Source organism: Salvia hispanica, chromosome 4, assembly GCF_023119035.1.
Source record: "Salvia hispanica cultivar TCC Black 2014 chromosome 4, UniMelb_Shisp_WGS_1.0, whole genome shotgun sequence".
Lineage (NCBI taxonomy): Eukaryota > Viridiplantae > Streptophyta > Magnoliopsida > Lamiales > Lamiaceae > Salvia > Salvia hispanica.
The window spans coordinates 46,988,455-47,013,617 of record NC_062968.1 but is presented as its reverse complement, the minus strand read 5'-3'; the positions used below and the strand labels follow the sequence as shown (position 1 = coordinate 47,013,617).

The 25,163-nt window shown below is 38.6% G+C and overlaps 6 protein-coding genes and 1 long non-coding RNA gene across 11 annotated transcripts; 5 read left to right on the top strand and 2 right to left on the bottom strand.

The window, feature by feature from the left end:
* Window positions 1-555: 555 nt before the first annotated feature.
* On the bottom strand, window positions 556-1,484 carry LOC125222003. Its single transcript, XR_007176453.1, has 3 exons — window positions 1,354-1,484; window positions 913-1,095; window positions 556-690 (listed from the first exon to the last, which is right to left on the bottom strand). It is a non-coding gene; the product is annotated as an uncharacterized LOC125222003 (long non-coding RNA).
* A 4,014-nt stretch (window positions 1,485-5,498) lies between these two features.
* On the top strand, window positions 5,499-5,903 carry LOC125221233. The gene has a single exon (XM_048123357.1). The coding sequence runs from the start codon at window positions 5,499-5,501 to the stop codon at window positions 5,901-5,903; it is 405 nt and encodes a 134-aa protein (XP_047979314.1).
* Window positions 5,904-7,589: 1,686 nt separating this feature from the next.
* On the bottom strand, window positions 7,590-17,010 carry LOC125222651. Of its 5 annotated transcripts, none has more exons than XR_007176597.1 (19): window positions 16,682-17,010; window positions 16,376-16,426; window positions 16,027-16,263; window positions 15,718-15,816; window positions 15,566-15,621; window positions 15,140-15,251; window positions 14,638-14,817; window positions 14,296-14,544; window positions 13,830-14,000; window positions 13,550-13,747; window positions 13,333-13,398; window positions 12,880-13,179; window positions 12,696-12,794; window positions 12,443-12,619; window positions 12,107-12,342; window positions 12,000-12,032; window positions 10,997-11,161; window positions 10,557-10,739; window positions 7,590-10,219 (listed from the first exon to the last, which is right to left on the bottom strand). XR_007176597.1 is itself a non-coding variant. In XM_048125380.1 (17 exons), the coding sequence occupies exons 1-15, from the start codon at window positions 16,823-16,825 to the stop codon at window positions 12,112-12,114; spliced, it is 2,370 nt and encodes a 789-aa protein (XP_047981337.1). In that variant the 5' UTR covers window positions 16,826-17,010; the 3' UTR covers window positions 11,571-11,797; window positions 12,000-12,032; window positions 12,107-12,111. The 5 variants fall into 5 exon arrangements, 3 of the variants coding, with proteins under 3 accessions (XP_047981337.1, XP_047981338.1, XP_047981339.1); XR_007176595.1 differs by having other exon boundaries at window positions 7,590-10,216; XM_048125380.1 differs by lacking the exons at window positions 7,590-10,219; window positions 10,557-10,739; window positions 10,997-11,161 and adding an exon at window positions 11,571-11,797.
* On the top strand, window positions 7,773-9,510 carry LOC125221232 (probable LRR receptor-like serine/threonine-protein kinase At4g36180). The gene is made up of 2 exons (XM_048123356.1): window positions 7,773-9,410; window positions 9,454-9,510. The coding sequence occupies exons 1-2, from the start codon at window positions 7,773-7,775 to the stop codon at window positions 9,508-9,510; spliced, it is 1,695 nt and encodes a 564-aa protein (XP_047979313.1).
* On the top strand, window positions 9,647-11,505 carry LOC125222652 (probable leucine-rich repeat receptor-like protein kinase At5g63930). The gene is made up of 2 exons (XM_048125383.1): window positions 9,647-10,802; window positions 10,910-11,505. Exons 1-2 carry the CDS (start codon window positions 9,647-9,649, stop codon window positions 11,266-11,268), a joined length of 1,515 nt encoding a protein of 504 aa, XP_047981340.1. The 3' UTR covers window positions 11,269-11,505.
* Window positions 17,011-17,959: 949 nt separating the features above from the next.
* On the top strand, window positions 17,960-22,596 carry LOC125223194. Its single transcript, XM_048126216.1, has 6 exons — window positions 17,960-18,139; window positions 18,284-18,352; window positions 18,994-19,114; window positions 19,392-19,825; window positions 20,581-20,890; window positions 21,249-22,596. The coding sequence occupies exons 2-6, from the start codon at window positions 18,318-18,320 to the stop codon at window positions 22,356-22,358; spliced, it is 2,010 nt and encodes a 669-aa protein (XP_047982173.1). The 5' UTR covers window positions 17,960-18,139; window positions 18,284-18,317; the 3' UTR covers window positions 22,359-22,596.
* Window positions 22,597-23,031: 435 nt separating this feature from the next.
* On the top strand, window positions 23,032-24,605 carry LOC125223195 (UDP-glucosyltransferase 29-like). Its single transcript, XM_048126217.1, is given in 3 exon segments — window positions 23,032-24,116; window positions 24,118-24,224; window positions 24,227-24,605. Coding segments are annotated over 3 exon segments (1,428 nt in total). The 5' UTR covers window positions 23,032-23,061; the 3' UTR covers window positions 24,493-24,605.
* Window positions 24,606-25,163: the final 558 nt, after the last annotated feature.

Genomic DNA, 25,163 nt, shown 5'->3' with positions numbered 1-25,163 from the left:
CAATGACAATCATTCAGCTTCAAGACAACAATTTAACTGGAGTGATTCCAGAGGCTTTTTCTAGTAGCAAAAACCTGCTAGAGCTGCAGCTTGGGAACAATTTGCTTGGGGGTCATTTTCCTTGCAGTCTGAGTAGAATAGAAAATCTTGAGAGTCTGAACTTGAGTATTAACAAGTTTTCTGGAGAAATCCCTGGATGCATTGGCAATCTCAAAATGTTGCAGACTCTTGATATCTCAAACAACAGTTTCGTAGGCGAGTTACCATCAGCAGACAATATGGTATCACTTCGATTTGTGAACATATCATATAACCAACTCTCAGGCCAAATTCCATCTGTTTGGGCAAAGGCATTGGAGTCAGATCCCAGAACGACTCTGGGAAATCCAAGACTCTGTCTAGCATCCATGAAAGGCGGCAACTGCAGAAGTCACAAGAAAGCACATCCAGGAGGTCCAGTCCTCGCGGGTATAATAATTGGATCATTTTTCTTGACAGTATGCCTTCTTGCAGCCATATACACGTTATTAACTCGTTTTTGGCACCGTACCCCATCATCTTCTCATCAAGATCTGCTGTACCATCAATCAAGAAATGAAGAGTTACCAGAAGATCTGAATTTCATGGATATTCTTCGTGGAACTGAAGGTTGGAGTGATAAGCATGTGATTGGAAGAGGCAAGCATGGGACTGTGTATAGAGCAGAGTCAGTGAAATCAAAAAAGCAGTGGGCAATTAAGAAGGTGGATCTGAGTGAGTCAAAATTCAACTCAGAGATGAGAATTTTGAACCTAGTCAGACACAGAAATATACTTAGAATGGGAGGTTACAGCATCAGAAATGGATATGGATACATTGTTACAGAATACATGCCTGAGGGCACTCTCTATCATCTACTGCACAAGAGACTACCTCGCGTAGCTTTGAGCTGGGAGCAGCGATGCCGTATTGCTCTTGGAATAGCTCAAGGTTTGTCGTATCTTCACCATGACTGTGTACCTCCAATCATTCACAGGGATGTCAAATCAGACAACGTACTGCTGGACTCGGAATTTGAACCCAAGATTGGAGATTTTGGGGCAGCAAAATTGGATTCTGAAGTTGATGAAAACGAAACAGATTCTGTAATTGTTGGAACACTTGGCTACATAGCACCAGGTAAGCAGCAGCTAATCTTTATGTATGCTACTCATACAATTTTGTGTTCAAAATGTTTTTTTCCTCAATAATATAACCTCATAAAGTCTTACTAAATTTGGATTTCAGAGAATGCATATGCGACAAGGTTGACGGATAAATGCGATGTATACAGCTATGGAATAATTCTACTGGAGCTTGTGTGCAGAAAATTACCAGTGGATCCAAGCTTTGATGAGGGCTTAGATATTGTCTCCTGGGTGAGGACGACGCTAAAAGGTTGCAACCATGAATATGGGTTTTTGGATGAAGAAATCAAGTACTGGGAGAGGGAGGAGCAGCAAGAAGCAATGGTGATGGTGGATCTTGCTTTACAATGCACTGAAATGGCACCGGATATGAGGCCCTCGATGAGAGATGTAGTGGCTTCCCTTCTTAAATTTCCAAGCAAATTCGAGGGGAGTGTGTGAATTGTGAAATCATTCAAGTTCAACCCCATCCATGTAAACATTTGCTGAGGAATTAAGCAGCAATTGTTTTATCTGAATACCTGTAAAGTGGGGGATGTATAATAAATGAAATTAAGGAAAAAGATGATGTTATATCAGTTCAGTTGATGCATCAGCATTGGAAATTTTATGAGGCAGTCCAACCCTCAAAGCTATACCTAAATAAAGCTTTGCTGTAGAATTCAAGATGAGAGCATAACTGAAATTGAATAAATTTAGGCTTCCACAAGCAACACATTTTTATTAAATTTGTGGTAATTCAATGTATTTTGTTTAAATAATACATTTCTATCTATCTATACACATATAAAAAGGAAATTTTGAAAATATTTACAAAAACTGCCTAACTAATTTTAAAATTATAATCTAATTAAAATTATTCTTTGTTAATGAATTTAAGGGAGTTAATGGATACAAATAAATGCCGTAGTATTATTAAACATCACGTTTATTGAGAGAGAAACAGTTTTTCCGTTTCAAAAACTCCATGAATTCCATTCTCTTCTTCTTCCCACACATTTATGTCATTAATTTTCTATGCTTCTTTCAACTTCTTTTCTCCTATAAATTCTGGTATAGATGATGATAATGGATATGGATGGATGAGGTTTTTTGAAGCTGCGCGATAGCAATGGGGAAGGGAACCGGGAGTTTCGGAAAGAGGAGGAACAAGACACACACACATACAACTGGAGTGTGAAGGCCATCCGTAGAAAGACCACCGGAACTGGTCGCACGAGGTACCTCCGCAATGTAGCCCCTAGATTCAAGACCAATTTCAGAGAAGGTACCGAGGCTGCACCAAGGAAGAAGGCCGCAGCTGTCTTTGCTTAAGGTCAAGGGTGCATTTGTTCCTGCTTATCTTTATTTCGATCTTAGAGGACAGTTTGATTTTTGGGATTGACATTTCAGCACCTTTTTTTAATATAAGTTGTTACATTTTGTTGGTTAAAAAAAAATAAAATAATGGATATGGATGAGCGCTTGCAAGATCTCTTGTAATCTGCCGAGAAAGGCTCTCGAGTCTCGAAGTGCTATGCGAATGCGAGCGCAAGAATGGATTTGATATTGTGATCAGTAACGTTAACATACTAATTACTAGACATGGACGGTTTCAAGCTTTGAGCGCATGTCAACCTGGAGATGGATCTTGCAATTTGGCGAGTGAGGCTCTCGAGTCTCGAGTCTTGATTTGCTACGCGAGCGCAAGGATGAGTTCGATATTGTGTATTTTCATTATATTGTTTACTATACATGTTTACAGCCTCTTATTTATAGAAACAAGTAAGGCATACAAATAAAGCTCTATAGAACTATTTTTGGTTGCAATATAAATCTAATATTGAATTATTTCCTTTCCTTTTTTTCTGTGAATTGTTTCCTACTTTGACATATTCTTGACTAAAAAATCGATGTCAATATCACAATGATCAACAAATTCTTTAGTTAGCTTTTGTATTTTTATTTTTTCATGAATTAATTAAAACGTTAGAGAAATATAATATAGATGATGGTCAATTTTTAACATTATGAGTTAGTAAAAATTGGAAAAAAAACAAAAAGTTTTTAAAGCAAAATAATATAGATGATATTGGCTTATCAAATCTTAAACATTAAAATTGACGATGATCATTTATTTAAGACAATTTTTTAGTTACATATTTACAGCCAAGCTTTAGGTAAAAAAAAAAACTCTACTATCAGTAAGGATTATCAAGTAGGCCGACCAAGTGTAAAATATCGAATATCGAATACAGATCTAAAACCCCCAAAATAGAATAAGTGATCAACAGAGTAAAATTGAAGTGGGACAAAGGGAGAATTTTATTGATATTTGACCCATTTGTTGGTCATGATGAGTACTCCCTCCGTCCCGAATAATTCGGGTCACTTTGACTGGGCACGAGTTTTAAGAGTTGTAATGAAAAGTGGGTTGAAAAAGTTAGTGAAATGTGAGTTCTACCTTTATATATTAGTTTTATAATGAAATGTGAGTAGGAATGGGTGAAGTGGGACAAATTATGTGGGACGGACCGAAATGAAAAACTGGGACGAATTATCCGAGAGGGGGGGAGTATATTTTAAAGTTAATGGTTTAGGATTTAGGTTTCAGGGTTTGGGTTTTTAGTGTATAGGGTCACTATATTAAAATGAAATGAAGCTCGACCAAGAAGTGTCTCACCGGTGCAATCTTAAATTATAGCTCTTGATAAACAATATCTTAAATTAATTTTACATTTCATATGCTACAAAGTTGGGGATTTTCAGTTTTTCGGTAGTATATTTTAGTCATTTACAAAAAAATGTTCTTATTTTTGAAATAATTTTATAAAATAATTATTATTGTTGGATATTTAGAATATATCTATCTATATATACATATATAAAATGGTAGTTTTGGAAAATTTTAAAATAATGTTGTTTTAATTAAAAATTATCTATCAATTAAAATTATTTTTATTATTTGAAAGGTCAAATAATTATAACTCCATATATAAAATGGGCCAAATATCAATAAATAAGAGGCTGTAAATATTAATGATAAATGCAGTTTCATCATTTAATTTAAAATTGAAAATTAATATTTTAAAAATATATTAATCTGTGCATAACACATGCGTGATACTAGTCCTTTACTAATATTTCAGTTTAGGGGTATCAATCCCATAAGGTCACTTCAGTAATTATGTTCGGATTTTATTTTAACCATAATTTTAAGTATTCGAGTTTCAAACTTCCTCATCATGATGAAAAAATTAACTTTTGTAAGGGCATCCGTAATGGGGCGGACGATGCATCGTCCGTCGCATCGTCCGCCACTGCAGCACCACGGATGATGGGTTAACCATCGTCCGCCACTGTGGACGACGCGAACGATGGGTCGCGGACGATGGGCACGCGTTTCTATTTTTTTTTTGAATTTTTTTTTTGAATTTTTTTCTTATTTAAACTCTACTATTCACTACCATTTCACACACTCCAATTTCACATCTCTTCAATTTCTCTTCAATTATTCTCTCTCCTCGACTCAAAAATGAATCCCGACGACTACGATTTGAGTACATCGGATGGCTGCAGACGGGCCTTGACTCGAGCCTTGTTCGATGTCGTTAATGAAGCCAAGGCGGAATGCTTGGCACAAATACGCGGGAGCGACGCGGCCAGGCTTGTGGTCGCCGTCTGACAGCGGACGTTTGTCCACCGCGAGCGCATTAGCGCCGCGAGCGTCTGTTCGCAGATTATTTTGCGAGGAATTCAAGGTGGGGCGAATGTTTTTTCCGCAGCCGTTTTAAAATGGCCGGGATCTTTCTCGCGTGCACACGTTGGAGGCCATTGATGATCGCACCGATGTCCAGGAAGATGGGATCAGCCCGGTGAAGACCAGGCTCTGGCCAGATTCGCAGTGCCGCGATTCGATCTTGATTGGCTACGGCACAACAAGCGGGATATGTTAAACGATACCTTCCGTCGGAATGGCTGGCCATGAAATATGAAAGAATTTTTGTAAGTTAGTTGTGGAGGCTTTTAGCGTACGTATTGCGACATTAGCGACAGTGCGACGATGCGAATGCATGAGGCAGTGCGAGCACCACGGGATCTTCGAAACATCGGCCGCTTCTTGGCGGTGGAAGAAGCAAGCAACTGGAGAGGCGATTCTTAGCATTCTGAGGCGACACGAAGCGATGATCTGAAAGCGTCGACCACAACCTACGGATACGGCATACTGCCCGAATTATGGTCCGGGTCAAACAACAACTTGTCAACGTCTCCAGCTAAATCCTTTATTCATGCGTCGGTCTGAGGAGTCGCGGCAACATTCGATTCACTTTGCCAATGCACACATCATATGGAATGTGGCCGGATGGCGTGTACCACAAGTGGCTGTTTTTTGAAGATCAGCACTTAATTGGTGAGAGGAGAGTCTTGTTTGCGGCAAAGCAGAAGTCCGCGCGTAAGGATGTGGAGCGGGCTTTTGGGGTGCTCCAATTGCGGTGGGCAATCGTGAAAGGTCCGGCGCGTTTCTGGTACAAGGAAGTCATCGCCGACGTCATGTGTGCGTGCATCATCATGCATAACATGATAGTCGAACAAGAACGTGGCCATGTCACCAATTGGGTGGATGATGAAGCCGGATCTAGCTCCAGCACAGAGACCTCGCCGGTCACTCGAGGATTACCGACTGGCTTCGGTGCGGTTCTAGAGCGACAGGCCTCAATGCGCAACCAACAAGACCATACTCAGCTCATGCATGATTGAAGAAGTTTGGAACCGCAACCGCCGCCATTGGAAAATTGTAATTTTTTTTTCGTATTGTAATGTTTGAATTTTAATGAAATGAAGTTTTAGTTTTCCAAATTTTGAAGTATTTAAATATTCAAATAATAGAAAAATGCTTAGGGCGTCGCTTAGGGCGGGCTATAGTCCGCCCCACTGCAGGTGGAATAGGAGGAGGATAAAATACTGACATGGCGGTGCATAGGGCGTCGCTTAGGGCGTCCCATTGTGGATGCACTAAGTATTTTTAATTCGTAAGGATTCGCATTTGGAGTAAAAAAAAAATCGTAAGGATTCTATACTAATAATATTAAATTAAAAATATAAATATTCTAACATGATAAATTAAATGTCTAAAACATTTTTAAAAAATCCAAAAGGATGCATGATTTCTAATAAATAACAGTAAAAAGTACTTATTTTATATTCTACTGCTACTTACTGATGAATATTTGGAAAAATTAAGCCGTATATACAAAATGTTTCATTATTATTTTAAATTGATATCATACAAATAAGTTTTGGTAGTGTTTTAAATTAATACATTTTCCTTAGTTCATTAACACAGTTAATTATTCTGTTTATATCTATGTTTATATCTTCACTTCAAATTCTTCATTCATGAGAAATAACACGTTCTTCAATAATTTAATTAAAATAAGGAAACTAAAAATTTTCATCCAAGAACTAAAATAAATAAAATATTCCTTAGAGATACTTGTTGAGTATAAATGTAAAAGACAAAGTGCAAAAGATGAGAATTTAAACAAAAAACTAAATTCCTAGTACTATTTTTAATAGAGCATAAGTGAGAATTTTATATGCTTCAAAGTCTAGTAAGTTTACCAAGAAGTTCCAGAATATTTTTTGGAGCGGTCAATTCTTGGAAAGTATTACTGAGTGATGGTTCATCTTCTTGGGGGTAAATCCTATTTCTTTCATTATTTTACTTGGATTAATAAAATAATTATCGGTGTTAATGAATTAAGGAAAATGTATTAGTTTAAACACCAACAAAACTTTTTAATGATACATGTTAACTTGAACTTTTTGTAACAAATTGAAATAATAATAAAATATTTTGTATGTATGGTGCAATTTTTCTGTAAAATTTAATTGGAAGAATTTTATTATTATTTGGAACACCTCACTTGGTATGTATGGTGCAATTTTCCCGGAATATTTAGTTGGAAGAATTTTATAACTACAGCGCCATTTGAATTTGAAGCATAGTAGGAATTGTTGTGTTTTATACATACCACTGCACATGAGCTCCTGCATTATTCTCCCAATTCCCAACCCCTTTTAGTTTACCTTTTTTAAAAAAAAAAAAAAATAGTCAATTCGAACATAAGCATAATTTACCAAGCATGTACTACAATAAATCAATTTGGAAAATACTGTGATACCATACGCGTCATTGCATATATTCATTTAGTTGAAAACTTCTCTAGACAGTTTACCCAATTAGCCCTCTAAATATGTCACAAAATTTCCATGATATTCTGAAATCTCCCCAAGTCCAACCCACCAACAAATATAAGATGCCAAAAAGTTGGACGTTGCAGCCAAAATATAAAACAATAAGCACATGGGTGGGTAACTTATAATATGGCGAGCTCATGGAATACTGTAACCTTAAAAAATACTAAATGATAGCAGCTCTTCTTGGACCAACATCACTCTCACAAACATTTCTAAAATATTCAAAACCAAACAAATCAAACATGTTCAGACTCGCTGGTTCTTCATCACATGATCAATATACACATACACACAATCCAACAGAACTAAACACAGCCCAGCACTCGAATTCTCTAAATCAAAAGCAGATTGATAAAAGATTACCAAATGCTTCTTCTGTATCTTGGTTATATTCTGTTCCTTGTCCCAATCCCATCTGCTTCGCAGCCTCCAGCTGCGCTGCAGCTTCTCCAATTCCGTAACAGTCTGCCAGAAACCTCAAAGTCTCTCCTGCAATGGAACCAAACCACCTCATCTTCTGCTCACTGCAGCTGGCCTGGTGTTTCTTGCTACTCAAATGAAACTGATTTTCGCGTGGAAAAACTGGAGCTAAAGGGATACGGCCTCAGTGGGGTTCTAGAGGATTCGTATTCATTCCTGTGTGAGGTTCCTCATCTGGTTCTTGTTGATCTCAGTGGCAACAATTTCGGTGGAAGCATTCCTGCTGTGCTTGGAAACTGCAGTCAGCTCATCGATGTTAATCTCAACAGCAATCACCTGTCAGGCCCAATTCCACCTTATGTTTTCAAACCAGGGAAGCTTCTAGCTCTCAACTTGGGCAGCAACAAACTATCCGGCATGATTCCAGCTGAGGTGGGGCAATGCAAACGTCTTGAATTTCTTTCATTGGAGAAGAATTCACTGAGCGGTCAAATTCCAAGTCAACTGTTTTCTATTCAGAGTCTGAGATATCTCTACTTGACTCTGAATAAATTAAATGGAACCTTGCCTGATCTTCCGTCCAGATGCTCGCTTCTTGAACTGCAGCTGCCTGAAAATTCATTCCATGGTCCCTTGCCATCATCCATAAGCAACTGTCATGATCTCCTAGTACTGAATGCATCTAGTAACCATCTTGGAGGAGTGATTGAGCAGGATATTTTCAAGGGGCTGATGCAGCTTGAAAGACTGTCCTTGGATCACAACAAATTTGAAGGGCAAATTCCTATGTCCTTCTGGAGTCTCAGAAATTTAACGAGACTCGTGCTTTGGAACAACAGCTTTAGTGGGAGGATTCCTGAAGACATCAGGCAATTGGATCAGCTTGTTCGCCTAGACTTATCTATAAACAACTTGACTGGTCCTATTCCAGCTTCAGTTTCTTATCTCAGGAACTTGGAGATCATGTATCTCGATAAAAATAAGCTCAGTGGTCCTCTACCACCAGGAATCGGAAACTGCACTTCTCTAGTCGATATTATATTACGTGAAAACAACATCAGTGGATTTATTCCTCCTGAAATTTGTGGCCTACGGAATTTGGAGTATCTCATGCTGAATCACAATCAGATTGAGGGTCCTATACCACATTGCATAGACAGTTTGATATCTCTTCAAGTGTTCAGCATTCTTGGTAATCGTATGACAGGCAGAATACCCCCTGGAATTACCAAGTTGGCAAACCTTACACAACTTATTTTGTCTCTAAACAAGTTAGAAGGCGAGATTCCATCAGATCTGGGCAAGAATATTCCTGGTTTATTTATCTTGGATCTTAAAGGAAATCAGTTCACTGGAGAAATTCCAAGTGCTGCATGCTCTGGCAGCCGTCTTTGGCACTTCATCCTTGATGACAACAAATTTACAGGCGGTTTCCCCACAGAAATCATCAAATGTAAGTCCCTGATTAGATTCTCTCTCAAAAACAATCGTTTGCAAGGAAGCATACCGAATGACATGGGAAATTCATCCAGCATTGAATATTTTAATATTCGAGGAAACATGTTTGAAGGAACCATCCCAATGGTATTTGCTTCCTGGAGCAATCTCTCATTGGTTGATCTTTCAGAGAATAAGTTTTCAGGCTCAATACCAAAGAAATTTGGGGAGCTTCAAAATCTTGTAGAACTATATATTTCTTCAAACAGATTGACAGGAGAAATTCCTGCCGAGTTGAGTCGTTGTCCAAAAATTGACATACTAGACCTCAGCAAGAATCAACTTGCAGGAGGTGTCCCGCTTCAGATCCTTCTTCATCAACAATGACAATCATTCAGCTTCAAGACAACAATTTAACTGGAGTGATTCCAGAGGCTTTTTCTAGTAGCAAAAACCTGCTAGAGCTGCAGCTTGGGAACAATTTGCTTGGGGGTCATTTTCCTTGCAGTCTGAGTAGAATAGAAAATCTTGAGAGTCTGAACTTGAGTATTAACAAGTTTTCTGGAGAAATCCCTGGATGCATTGGCAATCTCAAAATGTTGCAGACTCTTGATATCTCAAACAACAGTTTCGTAGGCGAGTTACCATCAGCAGACAATATGGTATCACTTCGATTTGTGAACATATCATATAACCAACTCTCAGGCCAAATTCCATCTGTTTGGGCAAAGGCATTGGAGTCAGATCCCAGAACGACTCTGGGAAATCCAAGACTCTGTCTAGCATCCATGAAAGGCGGCAACTGCAGAAGTCACAAGAAAGCACATCCAGGAGGTCCAGTCCTCGCGGGTATAATAATTGGATCATTTTTCTTGACAGTATGCCTTCTTGCAGCCATATACACGTTATTAACTCGTTTTTGGCACCGTACCCCATCATCTTCTCATCAAGATCTGCTGTACCATCAATCAAGAAATGAAGAGTTACCAGAAGATCTGAATTTCATGGATATTCTTCGTGCAACTGAAGGTTGGAGTGATAAGCATGTGATTGGAAGAGGCAAGCATGGGACTGTGTATAGAGCAGAGTCAGTGAAATCAAAAAAGCAGTGGGCAATTAAGAAGGTGGATCTGAGTGAGTCAAAATTCAACTCAGAGATGAGAATTTTGAACCTAGTCAGACACAGAAATATACTTAGAATGGGAGGTTACAGCATCAGAAATGGATATGGATACATTGTTACAGAATACATGCCTGAGGGCACTCTCTATCATCTACTGCACAAGAGACTACCTCGCGTAGCTTTGAGCTGGGAGCAGCGATGCCGTATTGCTCTTGGAATAGCTCAAGGTTTGTCGTATCTTCACCATGACTGTGTACCTCCAATCATTCACAGGGATGTCAAATCAGACAACATTCTGCTGGATTCGGAATTTGAACCCAAGATTGGAGATTTTGGGGCAGCAAAATTGGATTCTGAAGTTGATGAAAACGAAACAGATTCTGTAATTGTTGGAACACTTGGCTACATAGCACCAGGTAAGCAGCAGCTAATCTTTATGTATGCTACTCATACAATTTTGTGTTCAAAATGTTTTTTTCCTCAATAATATAACCTCATAAATCTTACTAAATTTCGATTTCAGAGAATGCATATGCAACAAGGTTGACGGATAAATGCGATGTATACAGCTATGGAATAATTCTACTGGAGCTTGTGTGCAGAAAATTACCGGTGGATCCAAGCTTTGATGAGGGCTTAGATATTGTCTCCTGGGTAAAGACGACAGAACATGGTTGCAACTATAATTTCGGTATCTTGGATGAAGAAATAATGCACTGGGAGAGAGAGGAGCAGCAAGAAGCACTGGCGATGGTGGATATTGCTTTACAATGCACTGAAATGGTTCCAGATATTAGGCCCTCTATGAGAGGTGTCGTGAGTTCCCTTCTTAACTTTCAAAGCAAATTCGAGGTTGGTGTGAGAATTCATTCAACCCCCTAGCTTTAAAGTGAATGCTGCTACATTAATGCAAGGGCAATCGAAGGAGAAAGGTGATATCTATGTTCATGCCAAGCCAGTATTAGGACTTAGGATAAGGGAAAATACGTTCTAATACGTTTCAGTTATCCATATATCATTATCTATCTTTTATATTAAGTATTAGGATTTGCTTTGATTTATTTAGATTTGTTAACAAGATTAGTTAGAGATGTCAGATCGCAAGAATAAAATTTGGTCCAAATTGAACTATGGTTGGGGATTCAGTTTAGTCATCACCAAAATTAAAAACATTGACACCAATTAAAAAAAAGGCCCAGTTTTTTTTAAAAAAAATTTAAGAGAATATACGGTCGACAATATATACTTTTATCTTGAATCACATTGACATGGCGATAAGCAGAAAGGCATATTTCAACTTGACATTTTACAGCTTCAGCATCCTGCTTTGTCCACTTGGTTTGGTTGCACATAAAGTTAGTCATCCTGTCACTTAAATTACCAAAATATCCTGCACATGGAAGTCAAAAATCTTTTCGAGGTGATGAGTGGATCCATGTGGAATCAAACCTAATAGACATTTTATTAGATTGAAAGTCCAAATACTAATTTGGTGCACGCTTTTGGTGACCTTGGATCATATGCAAATGATGAGTTATGTGAATGGATCATATTTTTTGTCATCGAGGAGTAGCCAGGAAATGAATGAGCAAATTCAACATAAATATACTTACTATCTTCTGGGAATTGATGCAGCACCAGTTGTCCTGAAAGAGTATAGTAGTAAGACTTTATTTCTAATGATGGGATTATAATTGGAAAATTTTAATAAAGTGCAGACCTGCTCTATTTTTGCCCAGCCATGCTCATGCCAGTCCTCTGAAATGGACCTTTGCTTTGAGGATGACCAATTCTGTCAGGGCTCATTCCATTTCCAGTTGTCAACATGGTAGACCCCATAGTAACAGAGCTCGTCGGTTCTGCATGATCATTTGATTTGCTCAACATATCATTCGAGACTCCTCCAGCAACATGAAAGGTGCTTCTGTTCAAGTTCTGACTTTGCATTGCTGAGAACTGAGTAGGATGATCAGATCAGACACATTTGAAAGTCCAACTTCAAAATTATGAAACTGGGGCCTTGTTAGAATTTACAGAAAAAAATTCAAGAGGAGACCTTTTTCGATCTGTGGGAATGTGCCATGGGAGTGACTGCTACAGAAGGCATCAGTGATGAAAGAGAAGATGGAGCAGCTGCAGCAGCAGCGGCCACTTTAGCAGCAGTTGCTGTGGCTGCTATGGTTTTCTGTGCACCTTCTCGAAGCTGAATGTAGTCTCCCTCGATCAAAAATAACTACAGCAAGGTAACAGTCACACTGAATAATCATCTACCCAAGAAGTTGAAATATAAGGAATAAGGGGGGACTTACATCAGGATGACTGGCAACAAAATCATCAAGCTTCCCGTGTTTCTTTTTATAATCATGCCAATGAAGAGGTGCAAGCATTTTCCCAAGTCTATTTGGAAGCTGTTCAAAGACATGTCAAGCAACAAATAACATTAGCAGTACATACATTTACTAATATGAAGTGAGGGCAAATAAATTAACTCACAGTCGTACTAATTCTTGTCCTGCCACCAGATCCTATAGCACGAGCTATTGAAGCCAGTAATGCTCTTTCATCCAATTGATAACTTTCACCAAGATTTCCAGCTATATTACTTTTCTGACCCATGGAAGCAAAGGCAATGATTGAAGCATCACTTAAGGCAGTACTTGAGGTTGTTTCACTAAAATTAACAGCACGAGTTTGTCCTTCTGGTGAAGATGCATTGACTGTAAAACTAGGATTTTCCATCTTTGCATTTCTGTAGTCCACACTGTGACTAGTTACAGGTTTGCCTTCCTTCTCCTGAGGTGGTGGTAGTAGTAGTAGTACTAATCAATTTGAGTTTTAAAGAAGACTAAAACATAGAATCAAGTTCAGATTCAAGACCATAAGTTTCAGCACATAGGCTACGGAAAAGAGATTATGCAGAAGTAAATTGCATGTGTGCTAAAAAACCTTAGTGTCATTGTCAATAACATGGCGATCCACTCTAAGCGCCTCATGGAACTGAGATGACAATTCCTGCAAGTTCAGTTGAGATTTGGCTTTACCATGGCTCTCATCTATAGAATAATACGTCTAAAAACGCATGACATAGTTATAAACAAGATATGTAAAGCCATAAAAGTAAGCAACAAAGCCAAGGTACAAGAGTAATCTTTGAGCTACCAACCTCTACCTCTCCATTTGGTGATGGAACCACAGAATCAGTAGCATCTAGCTGGGAAGCATCCATATAGTTTGTTTGATGAACATGCTCATTTACTGCTAATGCTTCATGGTGAAAATGAGAACCTGCCCTAGACAAATTTTCTTCAGTTTGCTCAGGATAGTGGTTGTGTGTTGGAATGTGTTCGCCATCTGAAAGAGACTTAGAACAAAGAAATGCACAGAATCAGCTAACATAGAATTGCAACTGATGAGACCAGAAAAAATTCCAATAAACCGCTTACCTGTTGGCTTTGCCAGTTTTGCAATGACTGAAAAGGCGACGACTGTGTGACTTGTGATGGATGGGATACGCCATCTTGAAGCATTACAAATGGGTGCAATGCAGTTGGAAGGTAGGTCGGCATACCAAATAGGGATGATGGAGCAAATGCAACACTATTAACTTGGTCATTCTGTTAAAAAGAGAAAAAAGAGGGAGCAAAATTAGTCAAACAGAAAAGGCAGGAATTCTTCCTCCTTTTCAATTCCTATCCAAAGATGGAAAGTTTTTGGGATCTATGATTTGCAAAATCTTGTGCCAGTAGGACGAACTAAAAGAAATGGCAGCAAAGCTGTAGTTCTAATGCTATTTACAGAGTTACTATGCATGCAAACAATGTATAGAACTTCTAACTCCAAAAAAAAAAAAACACAAATAGAGAAGGTTATAAGGAAAAGGACCAACAAAAAGAAGCTCCGCAGATTTACCAGTATGAGAGTGCTCCCTCCAGAAGTTTCAGAATTGCCATTTTCTAAGCTACCAGTGTTTACAGAGGGTGAGTTGTTATCATTCACCTCCGACTGGATACCATTGACATGTTCAAGTCGAGACACATCGTTTGAATTTGCATGGGACACGTGAGATACATCTGATTGACTTCCACTCTTTTCTCTTGCATCAGCCATTTCAAGCTGGAGCTGTTGTACATGCAAATGAAGCCTTTCCATTTCCCCGAACTGACAGCAGGGCATAATATTTAGTAACAACAAAAAAATGAGAACAACCAATTTTGTAAATGGCTTCTACTATGATTGTTTCCTTTTAAGCACCTGTCTTTGACAACCAAGCCACAACTGATTATACTGTTCTGTTCGTTCTCTCAGTTCAGATTGTAAAGTGTAATTGGCAGATGTTTGCAATGCATCAATTTCCTGAGCACGAGATATCCAAGTGTGTGCCTCCCTTATCTGCTCATCTTTAAAACTTGCACTTTCTTGCACAATCCTATTCTGCAACAGAAAAAGGAAACTTACACTGCCCAGCGTCGAATAAAAACTTCATCTAGAGAACGAACTAATACATCTTGACAGAACTATCAATCAAGCATCCCCCACACACACGAAGACAAAAACAAAACTGATACGGTGATACCACCAACAGACAAGTGTAAGTTAACAAGACCAAACCCATAGTGTATACACAAATATAATAATTGTCAATCTAAATTAAAGAAGCTAGCAGCTAAATAGTGATTATACAGGTGCTCCACAAAGCATAATGAGAAAATGTTGCATAGATAAATATATGCATGCTATAAAATAATCAAGAAACCTGTTCCTGCAATTCAAGAAACTGGCGCTCTTTTTCTTGAATATGTTCCTGAAGATCATGAATTTGTTTGATATGTTGTGCTCTTTCCGTTTCGACATTATCCCTCTCTCTCCTACAAAGAATTGTGAGAATATGAGACATACATATAGTAGTTGCAAGACACTTAAAAATTGTTAGGCAACAAGTATGATATGAAAACAAATATAGATGATCTCACAATTATACATGATGCAACAATAGCGAGAAAAACATTAAAGTATAGCTTATTATGATTTATGTTAGAACAACCACTTCCAAACAAGTACTGAGAATATGAAGCATGCAACAAAAATATTGCATAAGCAAGAAACGTGATTACTAATATCATCTAGATGAAAAATACAAATAAGAATAGGCAAAGACACAGTAAAGATTAAAGAAAAATACATATAGCTTTGGAGCTCTTTGCTTTGTTCCCTTAAAAGACCCTCTTTGGCCCACGCCTGCTAGCAAGAGGGAAGGTCAGATGACTCAGATGTTAACCGTGAACCAATAGCAGAGTCCCAATCCAAAAGAAAATATCAAGTATTCAAACTAACCGCTTCATTGTCCAATTTAATGGCATGCAATTCTCTTTCCTTTTCATCCATCCATCTCTCCAACTCATGTATCTTATGTTCCTTTTCATGCAGTTGCTCCTAGAAAATCAACCAACCTTCCAAGTTTAGCTAGAACATCAATTATTAGCACACATCCATGTGTCCTGCCCACATGGATGGCACCTTACCCAAATTTTAGCAAGTACACACAAATAAGCACCAGAATGTACAAAGTCATGAATGTCATGTCACAATGCAATATGCATACATCAAGGTTTCTATGTAAAATGTAACAAATAAATACAAAACCTGAAGTTTGACATTCGCATTCATGTGCTCTTTTATCTGACCATCAAATGTATTATGCAATCTCACAATTTCAGATCTTGCAGATATTTGGGCTCGAAGTTCAAGCTCCATGTTGTGCAAATCCTCCCTTTTTCCCACTAGATTGTGAAGTCTCTGCTGCAAAATATCGTTGTCCGGACCCCCATCTATAATAATCGAGCAAAAATCAACATCGAGAGACCTTCTGCCATCCTGCACCTGCACGTAAGAACACACATTTATTTCCTCTTCGTCATATTGCTGCAACAATGTAACCAACTACAAATAATAAGAAAATAAAGAAAATAGCTCGGCAGAACATAACTATCACCTCGTATATTAATCTCTCAACGGATCGACCTACTGTTGAGCGCTCCAACTCCTGTGCATGCAGCCATAAAACATACAAATATATAGAATGTGTGTGTGAGTGAGAGAGAGAGGGGGTTTGCTAAAACACCCAAATTTAGTGCAGTGTTACATCAAACATTAGTATTTCCTAAGTAGAACTCCTAGAACCAGAAAACTAAACCGGAACAGAGCATTGACTAACTGCCAGACATTCAGTTCATTTTTCCCAAATAAAAAATTTCCTAATCCGAATATTAAGGCGAAATCATTACAAGCAGGTTCTCACCTCGTTAGTGGAGCTTCTAACCAATTGCTCAGATACAACGCGCCACTCCTCGCGGGAAGGTTCAAATGAGACAGAAGCCGACATCGCCGGCAAAGAAACCCCGCCATTGCGCACGGCGGAAGTAACACCGGGCACGGCCTCCATTAACTCAAAAGTCACACCTTTTTTTCCTAAAAAAGCCCTAATTTGTCATCAAAAAAAGGCGAGAAGAAGACAGAGAAAATCAGAGTGAGGCAAGCAAAAATGGAGTTGGAAAGTGAGGGATAGTAACGATGAAGTGAATCCACCAAATGTTTATAGTACGTTTTTGCGGCAGAATTTGGGGTTTTGTTGTGAATTACGGGTTTTAGAGGGGCTTAAAATTAGTGAAAAACTCGTTGGAGACGAGGGAAGTTATTGCTGCTTCACTTCTTTGAATGCCCGTGGACTACCTTCCAAAATGGGTGCAGTTTTGGTTTTGGACAAAATTAGACTATCTTTCATCATTTACATCAAATTTAAATCTATTTTTGAATATATGTCACATTAAAATATAATATTATTTAAAAAAAATACTAAAAATAAATTTGAATTTAGCATATGATTAGAGAAGATTTCTGCACCAAAATTCATTTTTGATGTATAGTTTGAGATAATCTTAAAATAGTCTAGTTAGTTGAATATATACCTTTATTATATTTATAGCAAATTATCAAATTAAATAATAAAAGCTGGAGAAATTATGATGCATTTTGCATTGGTAACCCAGTATTTTCTCAATATTTTTTCTAACCATATGCAACTCTCTATTTTTTTCCGAAATTATGAAACATTTTTCGCATTTGTAATCTGGTATTTTATTCTATCTCTTAATTAAGAGAGAGCATCCACAACTTTCATTTACTACTATTTAGGATAGCATCCACAACTTTCATATACTATCTTTTAACTTTCTCTTTCATTTACTATTTAAGAGTTACCCAAATGCATTTCATTTTAAATTTTTTTCCAGCAAATTTAATTTAAATTTAGATTAATTATATTTAAAATTAAAATTCATATATTCTATAGAAAATCACGAAAAAAATGTAATTCTAATTCTAAAATTACATTTATTTTAAGACTTTCATATTACATTCTTAAATTTATGTTGCTATTTTAGTAACTTATTTTATTTGATGATACAAAAATTATAAAAATATACTTATAAAAGTAGTGGTGACGTGAAAATTTTGATGTTATTTTAGTAACTTAGATTTTATAGTGCAGAACTTAGTGTGCTTCCAACAAAATGAAGAAAAAATTAAAGCAATTTCCGACAAAGCTGAACTTTATAGATTCGTTATTGAGATCAGATAGACGTACTGAATTCCAGGAGATGAAAATAAACGGAAACAATAGAATGAAGATGGAGGACCCTCGACCTACTTTTACTTTATGCGAATTCAACTGACTTCAGTGGTCAGCGTGCGTCTTAAGGTTAAAGAACGCGAAATTGGCTTAAAAATTGGTTCTTTTCATCACAATTTTGATGGGTTTTTATCTTCTCTCAATGTGGTGATCAAATCTACTACCAATACCGTTTGCCCTCTTTATATTTTTTTAGTATTTCTGTTTTTGTAGTTTTACTACTTCGAGATGCTGAGAGAGCTCGAAAATGTCAAGCTCTGCGAATGAAGATCGAGATCAGAGGTACTCCATATATTTACTTTTCATTTTTATGATATTTTTAGCTGGTTATGCTACCGGTGGCGGTGGCCTTGGGGGATTCTATTGTAAATTTCGGTGATTAACGCATTTTGTGATTTTCTGTATAACCTGTGAGCTGTATCTGTTTATAGAAGAACTAACGATATACGGCAGTTTCCGTGATTATCATGTTCAATAAATTCAATGGCCAAATCCATGATGAACTGAGTTTGAATTAACTAATCAATGTGCTGTCCTGTGCTAGTTTTCGGGCCCATATTCGTTCGAATGAATGTATAGATTGTATATGGAAATTAAAGTTACTTTTTTGTGTGATCTACCTGTTTTAGTAGCTCAGGGATCAGGATATTGATGTTTCTGGATCACTTTTGCTAAGAATATGAAACTGCATAAATGTTAAGTGGTCAAGAATAGAAAGTAGCAAAAGGTTTCCGTTGTTCTCCTCATCCTTCATTGTGGTGGTATAATTATTTGGCCTTGTCATTTTCATATATTTACAGCAGTGTACTGCTAGAGGCAATTAATTTCCAGCTTGTTCAGTATTTAGGTTAAGAAAGGGGAAAAAGGAAAGAAAGTTTATAGTAACATGCGCGAACTCATCCTTTCAACTGTTACTTTGTCAGGAAAACTGATAACATGGAAAAATCAGATTCAATGACAATCGAATTTCTACGAGCAAGATTGCTATCTGAAAGATCTGTCTCAAAAACCTCGAGGGAAAGAGCCCGTGATTTGGCCAATAGGGTGAGTTGCAGCAAGTTTTATGTTCTTTTTTACTTCATTGGCTGTCACATGGATTTTTTGGTTTGCATTTTCCACCCATTTTATGAGTTTGAGGAATGAAAATAGCAATATAAAAATGCAATGAGTTCAATACTTTCAAAATAGGCTAGTGATTTGTTCCCACGGATCTTGTTGACTACAACTAATAATGGATTTTAGGATGTGAATGCACCTCTTCATTCCGTCGTCCTACCATTTTAGACAATTGGTTCTCTCTAAACTTGTAAATACGATGCAGGTGGCAGAACTTGAAGAGCATCTAAAGTTTGTATCTCTTCAGAGAGAACAGGCTGAAAAGGCAACATCAGATATTCTCGTAATTCTGAAAAACCATGAAATAGGTGATGTATCTGAGGAATTTGATTCGTCTTCTGAGCATGAGGGAAACTCACAGGACTTTGAGGCTTGTAATGGTTCGTTAAAGATGGAAGAAACTTCAACAAACTTGAAATTAATAAATAATGAAAAGGAGGCATATTCCAGTTCCGAAATTGAATCTTCTCCATCAACTGGTAGAAACTTGTCCTGGAAAAGTACTAGAGATTCCCAGCATTCCCTTGAAAAGAAGAGATACATTGATCCCGTTAGGAGAAGAGCTAGTTTTTCATCCAATAGTTCATCATCAAGAAGGATCGGTAAATCATGTCGTAGGATAAGGCGCAGAGACACTAGGTAGTATTTGCTTTCCATGATTTTTCAATATGCAGTTCCTTCCAACATTTGATACTTATTCTGCTTATGGAGTTAAGATTAGAGTCATAGGTTTAATACACGTAAGTGCTATTCGGTTGCTATGACTCATTATCATATGATTATCCAAATAGGATTAAGTTGTGAGATTCAATCTGATGAACCAAACATAATATTCAATCATGAGATATAATCTTTCAATCCGAACGGGCGTTAGCTGTTAGTTCTAACATCTTAGTGGGGGTAAACATTGCATAGAATGTACTTTGAGAAAATCTTGAACATAATTAGTAAAAGATGAAAAAATGGACTCTTTAACAAACCTTTCAGTATAGTGATCGGGTCAAAGAAAAATCCACTGTATCAGACAGTTAGTTTGATAAAATTGGCTATTTATGTTTTTGCTTTTGGTGTTTGAGGAGAAGTGTGATGTTCTTAGGTGTTATGAAGTTTATACATGGAATGATGTATGCTTATTTTATTTTGGGAATATTTCAATTGTAATAATAGATGTTTTGGTAAAACTAAAATGGACAATCAAAACAAAGCAATACCAAGTATAGCTGAGAATACATATTTTCTGCCCTTTCTTTTAATCCGCTGTTTCTTTTGGCTATCTGTGCATCACTTTTATATCTCATCTAGCCACATGCTGTTATTAATTCTGGGATTTGCTTGAGCTGAAAATAAGGTTCCTCAGATATCAATAACGATGTGATTCTATTTTGTGGTGCCAGATCAGTAGAAGAGTTACAGAATGACGGCATTGAGAAGACCACATACTCCAAAAGCTCTTCAAACTGCTCTGATGGCAAGGCCATTGCATCACCAGAGAGTTCTGGATATGCTAATGGGAAAGACCCATTATTAGGGCGAAGTACTGGAAACCAAAAAAATAGTGGCCACTATATTAATGTACCGGAACAAGACAAAGACATGGAAAGTGCATTGTTGCACCAGGCACAGCTCATCCGTCGATATGAAGAAGAGGAGAAGGCCCAAAGAGATTGGGAAGAGAAGTTCAGAGAGAATAACAGTGGCACACAGGTATGCTTTATTAGTTTTGGCCAGTTCAATTTTTGGGCACCTTATGTCTACTTTGATCCATCAAAATGTCATCTTTCATAATGGTTTTTTGGGGGACTACTTTCTCCTTTGCCATCTTCGTTTGGGTTGCATTTTGGTTTGAATGGTTTGATCCAAGGATATAGAGACAATTTAAGAATACCAATTCAATGCCATTATTAGAATGTTTTCTTCCCTATATTGTTTATATGCTCTATAGTTAGTTCTGAAACCATTTCTCCCCATCTCTAGTTGCGCTTGCAAGTCTTGCATTTCATAACAACTGTATTATGTACTGTTCAATTTTTTCTGACAATTCCTTTTCACCAATAACCACCAGGATTCATGTGATCCTGGTAACTATTCGGATATGACTGAAGAACTATACGAGGCAAAGTCACTTGAGCAGTCGGTTGCTGCTGGGAAATTGAATTCAGACAATCAAGAAGTAAAGGAACAGCCAGCGAATGCTCATGCCGGTGAACTCACCCAGATTTCTAAAGTTTCACCACCTACTGCAGACGACGACAAGGGAAGCTTTCGGGATCAGAAATACAGCACCAACATAGCTGCCCCTGAATCTCTAGCATCCGAGTTTTCATTCCCTAAGTCAGAGAAAAGTCTCGAAGACCTCTCAGGAAGAGCAGCAGATGAGGCATCCAGACACAGACCCCAACAATATGTCCCCACAGTTAGTCAGATTGAACATGCGCTGCGAAACACATCTCCATCTTATACAGGGAATAGTGCCCTACTCTCTGGGAGCTCTTCATCCTTCGAGCTTGCAGTCGTGCCTCAAGAAACTTCTAGTAGTTTAGGATCTGTTCTGGAAGCACTCCAGCGTGCCAAGCTATCACTGAGTGAGAAGCTAAGTAGCTCACCTCAGGTAGCAGAAGGAAAGTCTGGCAATGTCGTTCAACCTCCCAACTTCTATACAACAACAATGGATGGCTTCCAGATTCCCTTCGGTACCCCAGGCCTCTTCAGATTGCCAACGGATTATGTGTTTGACGCAACTGCTAGTGTCAATCCCGGCATTGGCGTGCGACCAAGCTTAACCAATATTCCCTATGAGTATGCTGCTGATAGGTTCCTCACCGTACCATATGTAGAGCCAAGAAGTGCTGTATCAGGTGACCTCTTCCACACTGCTTCCTCCAGAAGCTTAACTCCAGAAACGAGGTCTGCTGCATCTCCTCCGCATAGGTTTCTCAGCCAGCCTTGGCTACGGGGAGGCGACCCCAGCCCCTCTACCTCAACTAACCATCTGAATCCTCTTGTTCCACCATCTCAAGAGTTGTATCCTTTTTCTCCGCATATCTCAGCTCCCAATATTCCTTCGAACGAGGAAGATATTTCAAGAACTTTGCTGAGCTCCGAAAGGGGGCTCCCGCCATTCATGCGCTTGTCTTCCTATGATGGACATGCTGGACCAAGCATGTACCGGTAGCCTTGAATTGCTCCTTTCGGCAGGTGTGGATTATTACATAACTCTTTTTGCTTCTTTTCACCTTAATTATTTAGATACGTTAAGAAACAGTTTCTGGGAGTGAACATCTTTGTTTGTTGTAGTAAATAGGATTGTAGCACCATCAACTTTCATCAGCCTGTTTAGTTATGTGGAGAGCATAATTGATGCATATGTTGTATATGGCTAATTTGAGCAATGAATAGTTTCTTCAGTTGTATGATAGTATAGTACAAACATGCCCCTTTTCTATTTTTAGTAGATATATTGAAGGAGGGCAAAGCAAAAATATATATTGGTTTGGACATAAATTGATGTAGTAATAATTTTGTGATGCTAGTCCAGTGTAGAATTTCTAGTACGCTAAAGTTTGAACCCAAATTAAGGTAGATGACCATAAATAAATATTGTGTAAATTTAATTTGTGAGGCGCATGCATGCATGCATCATGAATTGTGTATATCCAAATTCATTGTAGTATTAATCTGAAGGACCTCCTACTAAACTCCAAAAATCCAAATTCTTAGGCCCTATCCATTCTTAATTAGGTGTTTCTCCCACCTTTCTCCAACTCTCACATAGCTTATGCACCTGCCACGTGTCCAAAAAACAAGCCATTTTCTCCGGCCACACCACATAAATACACAAAATCCTCTTCCTCCTCAATTTACCAAAAAAGAGTTAGATGGATACAAGTAGTAAAAGCATTAGAGTTCTTATGTTGCCATGGCTTGCTCATGGCCACATTTCACCTTTTTTACAGCTCGCCAAATCCTTAGCAAAACGAAACTTCGTCTCCTACATTTGTTCTTCACAAATAAATCTGGATCATATACGCAAACATCTCTCCCCAAAGGACTCCATCTCCATCAAGCTCGTCGACCTCCAAATCGCCGCCACCCCGGACCTCCCCCTGCACCACCACACCACCAACGGCCTCCCGCCCCACCTCATGGCTCCCCTCAAGAGGGCCCTCGACCAGGCCCGCCCCACCTTCTTCACCCTCCTCACCACCCTCAAGCCCGACCTCGTCCTCTACGACTTCCTCATGCCATGGGCACCCGAGGAGGCCACCGCCGCCCTCAACATCCCTGCCGTTCTCTTCTTCCCCACCGGTGCCGCCTCCATCTCTCTCCTCGCGCACCACTGGCTCGGGGGCGCCTCCGGTTATCCCTTCCCGGCGATATACTTCCGTGAGAACGAGCACGAGATCTTCAACCGCTTGGTGAACTCCGCCGGCAGCGACACGGAGGACCATGTTAGGGTTCAGGACTGCCTCCGGCGATCCTCGGAGATCGTCTTGATCAAAACATTTCGAGAGATGGAAGGGAAATACATTGATCTTTTGTCGAAATTGACGCAGAAGAAATTCGTGCCGGTTGGCCCTCTTGTTCAAGAGGTAGGACAAGATGTCGACGACGACATGATCGTGGAATGGCTCGATCGGAGAGATCAGCGGTCGACGGTGTTCGCCTCCTTCGGAAGCGAGTATTTCTTATCGGAGAACGAGATGGAAGAGATAGCGCACGGGCTCGAGATGAGCGGTGTTGGCTTCGTGTGGGCGGTTAGGTTTCCGGCGGGAGAGAGTAAGACGGTGGGGGAGAAGCTGCCGGAGGGGTTTGTAGAGAGGGTGAGAGGGAGGGGGATGGTGGTGGAGAGGTGGGTGCCGCAGCAGCGGATACTGTCGCGGGAGAGCGTGGGGGGGTTCATGAGCCACTGCGGGTGGAGCTCGGTGATGGAGAGCGTATTGTGGGGTGCCGATAATCGCGGTGCCGATGCATTTGGACCAGCCGTTGAATGCTAGGGTGGTGGAGGAGGTGGGGATAGGAGAGGAGGTGGTGAGGAGTAGGGGGCGGCGAAGGAGAAGGGGGAGGTGGCGAGGGTGGTGAGGAAGGTGGTGGTGGAGAAGAGTGGGGTGGGGGTGAGGCGGAGGGCGGAGGAGATGAGCAAGAAGATGAGGGAGAGAGGAGAGGCGGAGGTGGATGGGGTGGTGGAGGAGGTAGAGGGGTTGTGTAGGAGAAGAGAGAGATGTAATCTCGTCTCAGAGAATTCAATGGATAGGTTGGACGTTTTTGTTCAACAAAATAGAGAAAAATTGTTGAGTGAAAATACATGAGACTACGCTTCATTTCTATACTAGTTTGATCATCAATAACATTTTTAGCAACACGCGTTTCTTGTATGTACAATATGATATTTTGTAAAGTTTATCACACCCTTCTTCCTTTACTTTATTATGTCCTAGTTGTTATTTTTATCTAATTTTTCATTTTTATTTGTCTAAGTTATAAATTTTCATTTTTATCTGTCCATATTAATTGTCCCATTTTATTTTTATTATTTTTTATATATATTGTCCCATTTTATCTTTATCATTTTTCATATTTCACTAACTTATTTATTCATATTTAATACAAATTCAAGAAAAAGCAAGAAGATTTAATTGCATGGCCAAAATTTTCATTCTATCCCATAAGATAAGTATTTTTTTTTTCCTCCCATGAAAATATGATTTCTATTTATGAATTTTTTTCCCAAGCTCATTATTCATATACTTTAATTTATTTATAACTTATACCACTAGATTTATCATTAAATATTAATAATAATGTGCGTCTTAACATCCACTAGCACTGCTTTAACTATCCTTTTTTTTATCTCTCTTACTTTATTCACTAACACTGTTTTAACTACTCTTTTTTCATCTCTCTTACTTTATCAATTGTACATTAATTCTTGCACAGTCTATTTTTATGGGAGGGGGAATATTATAATTTTGGTCATCTA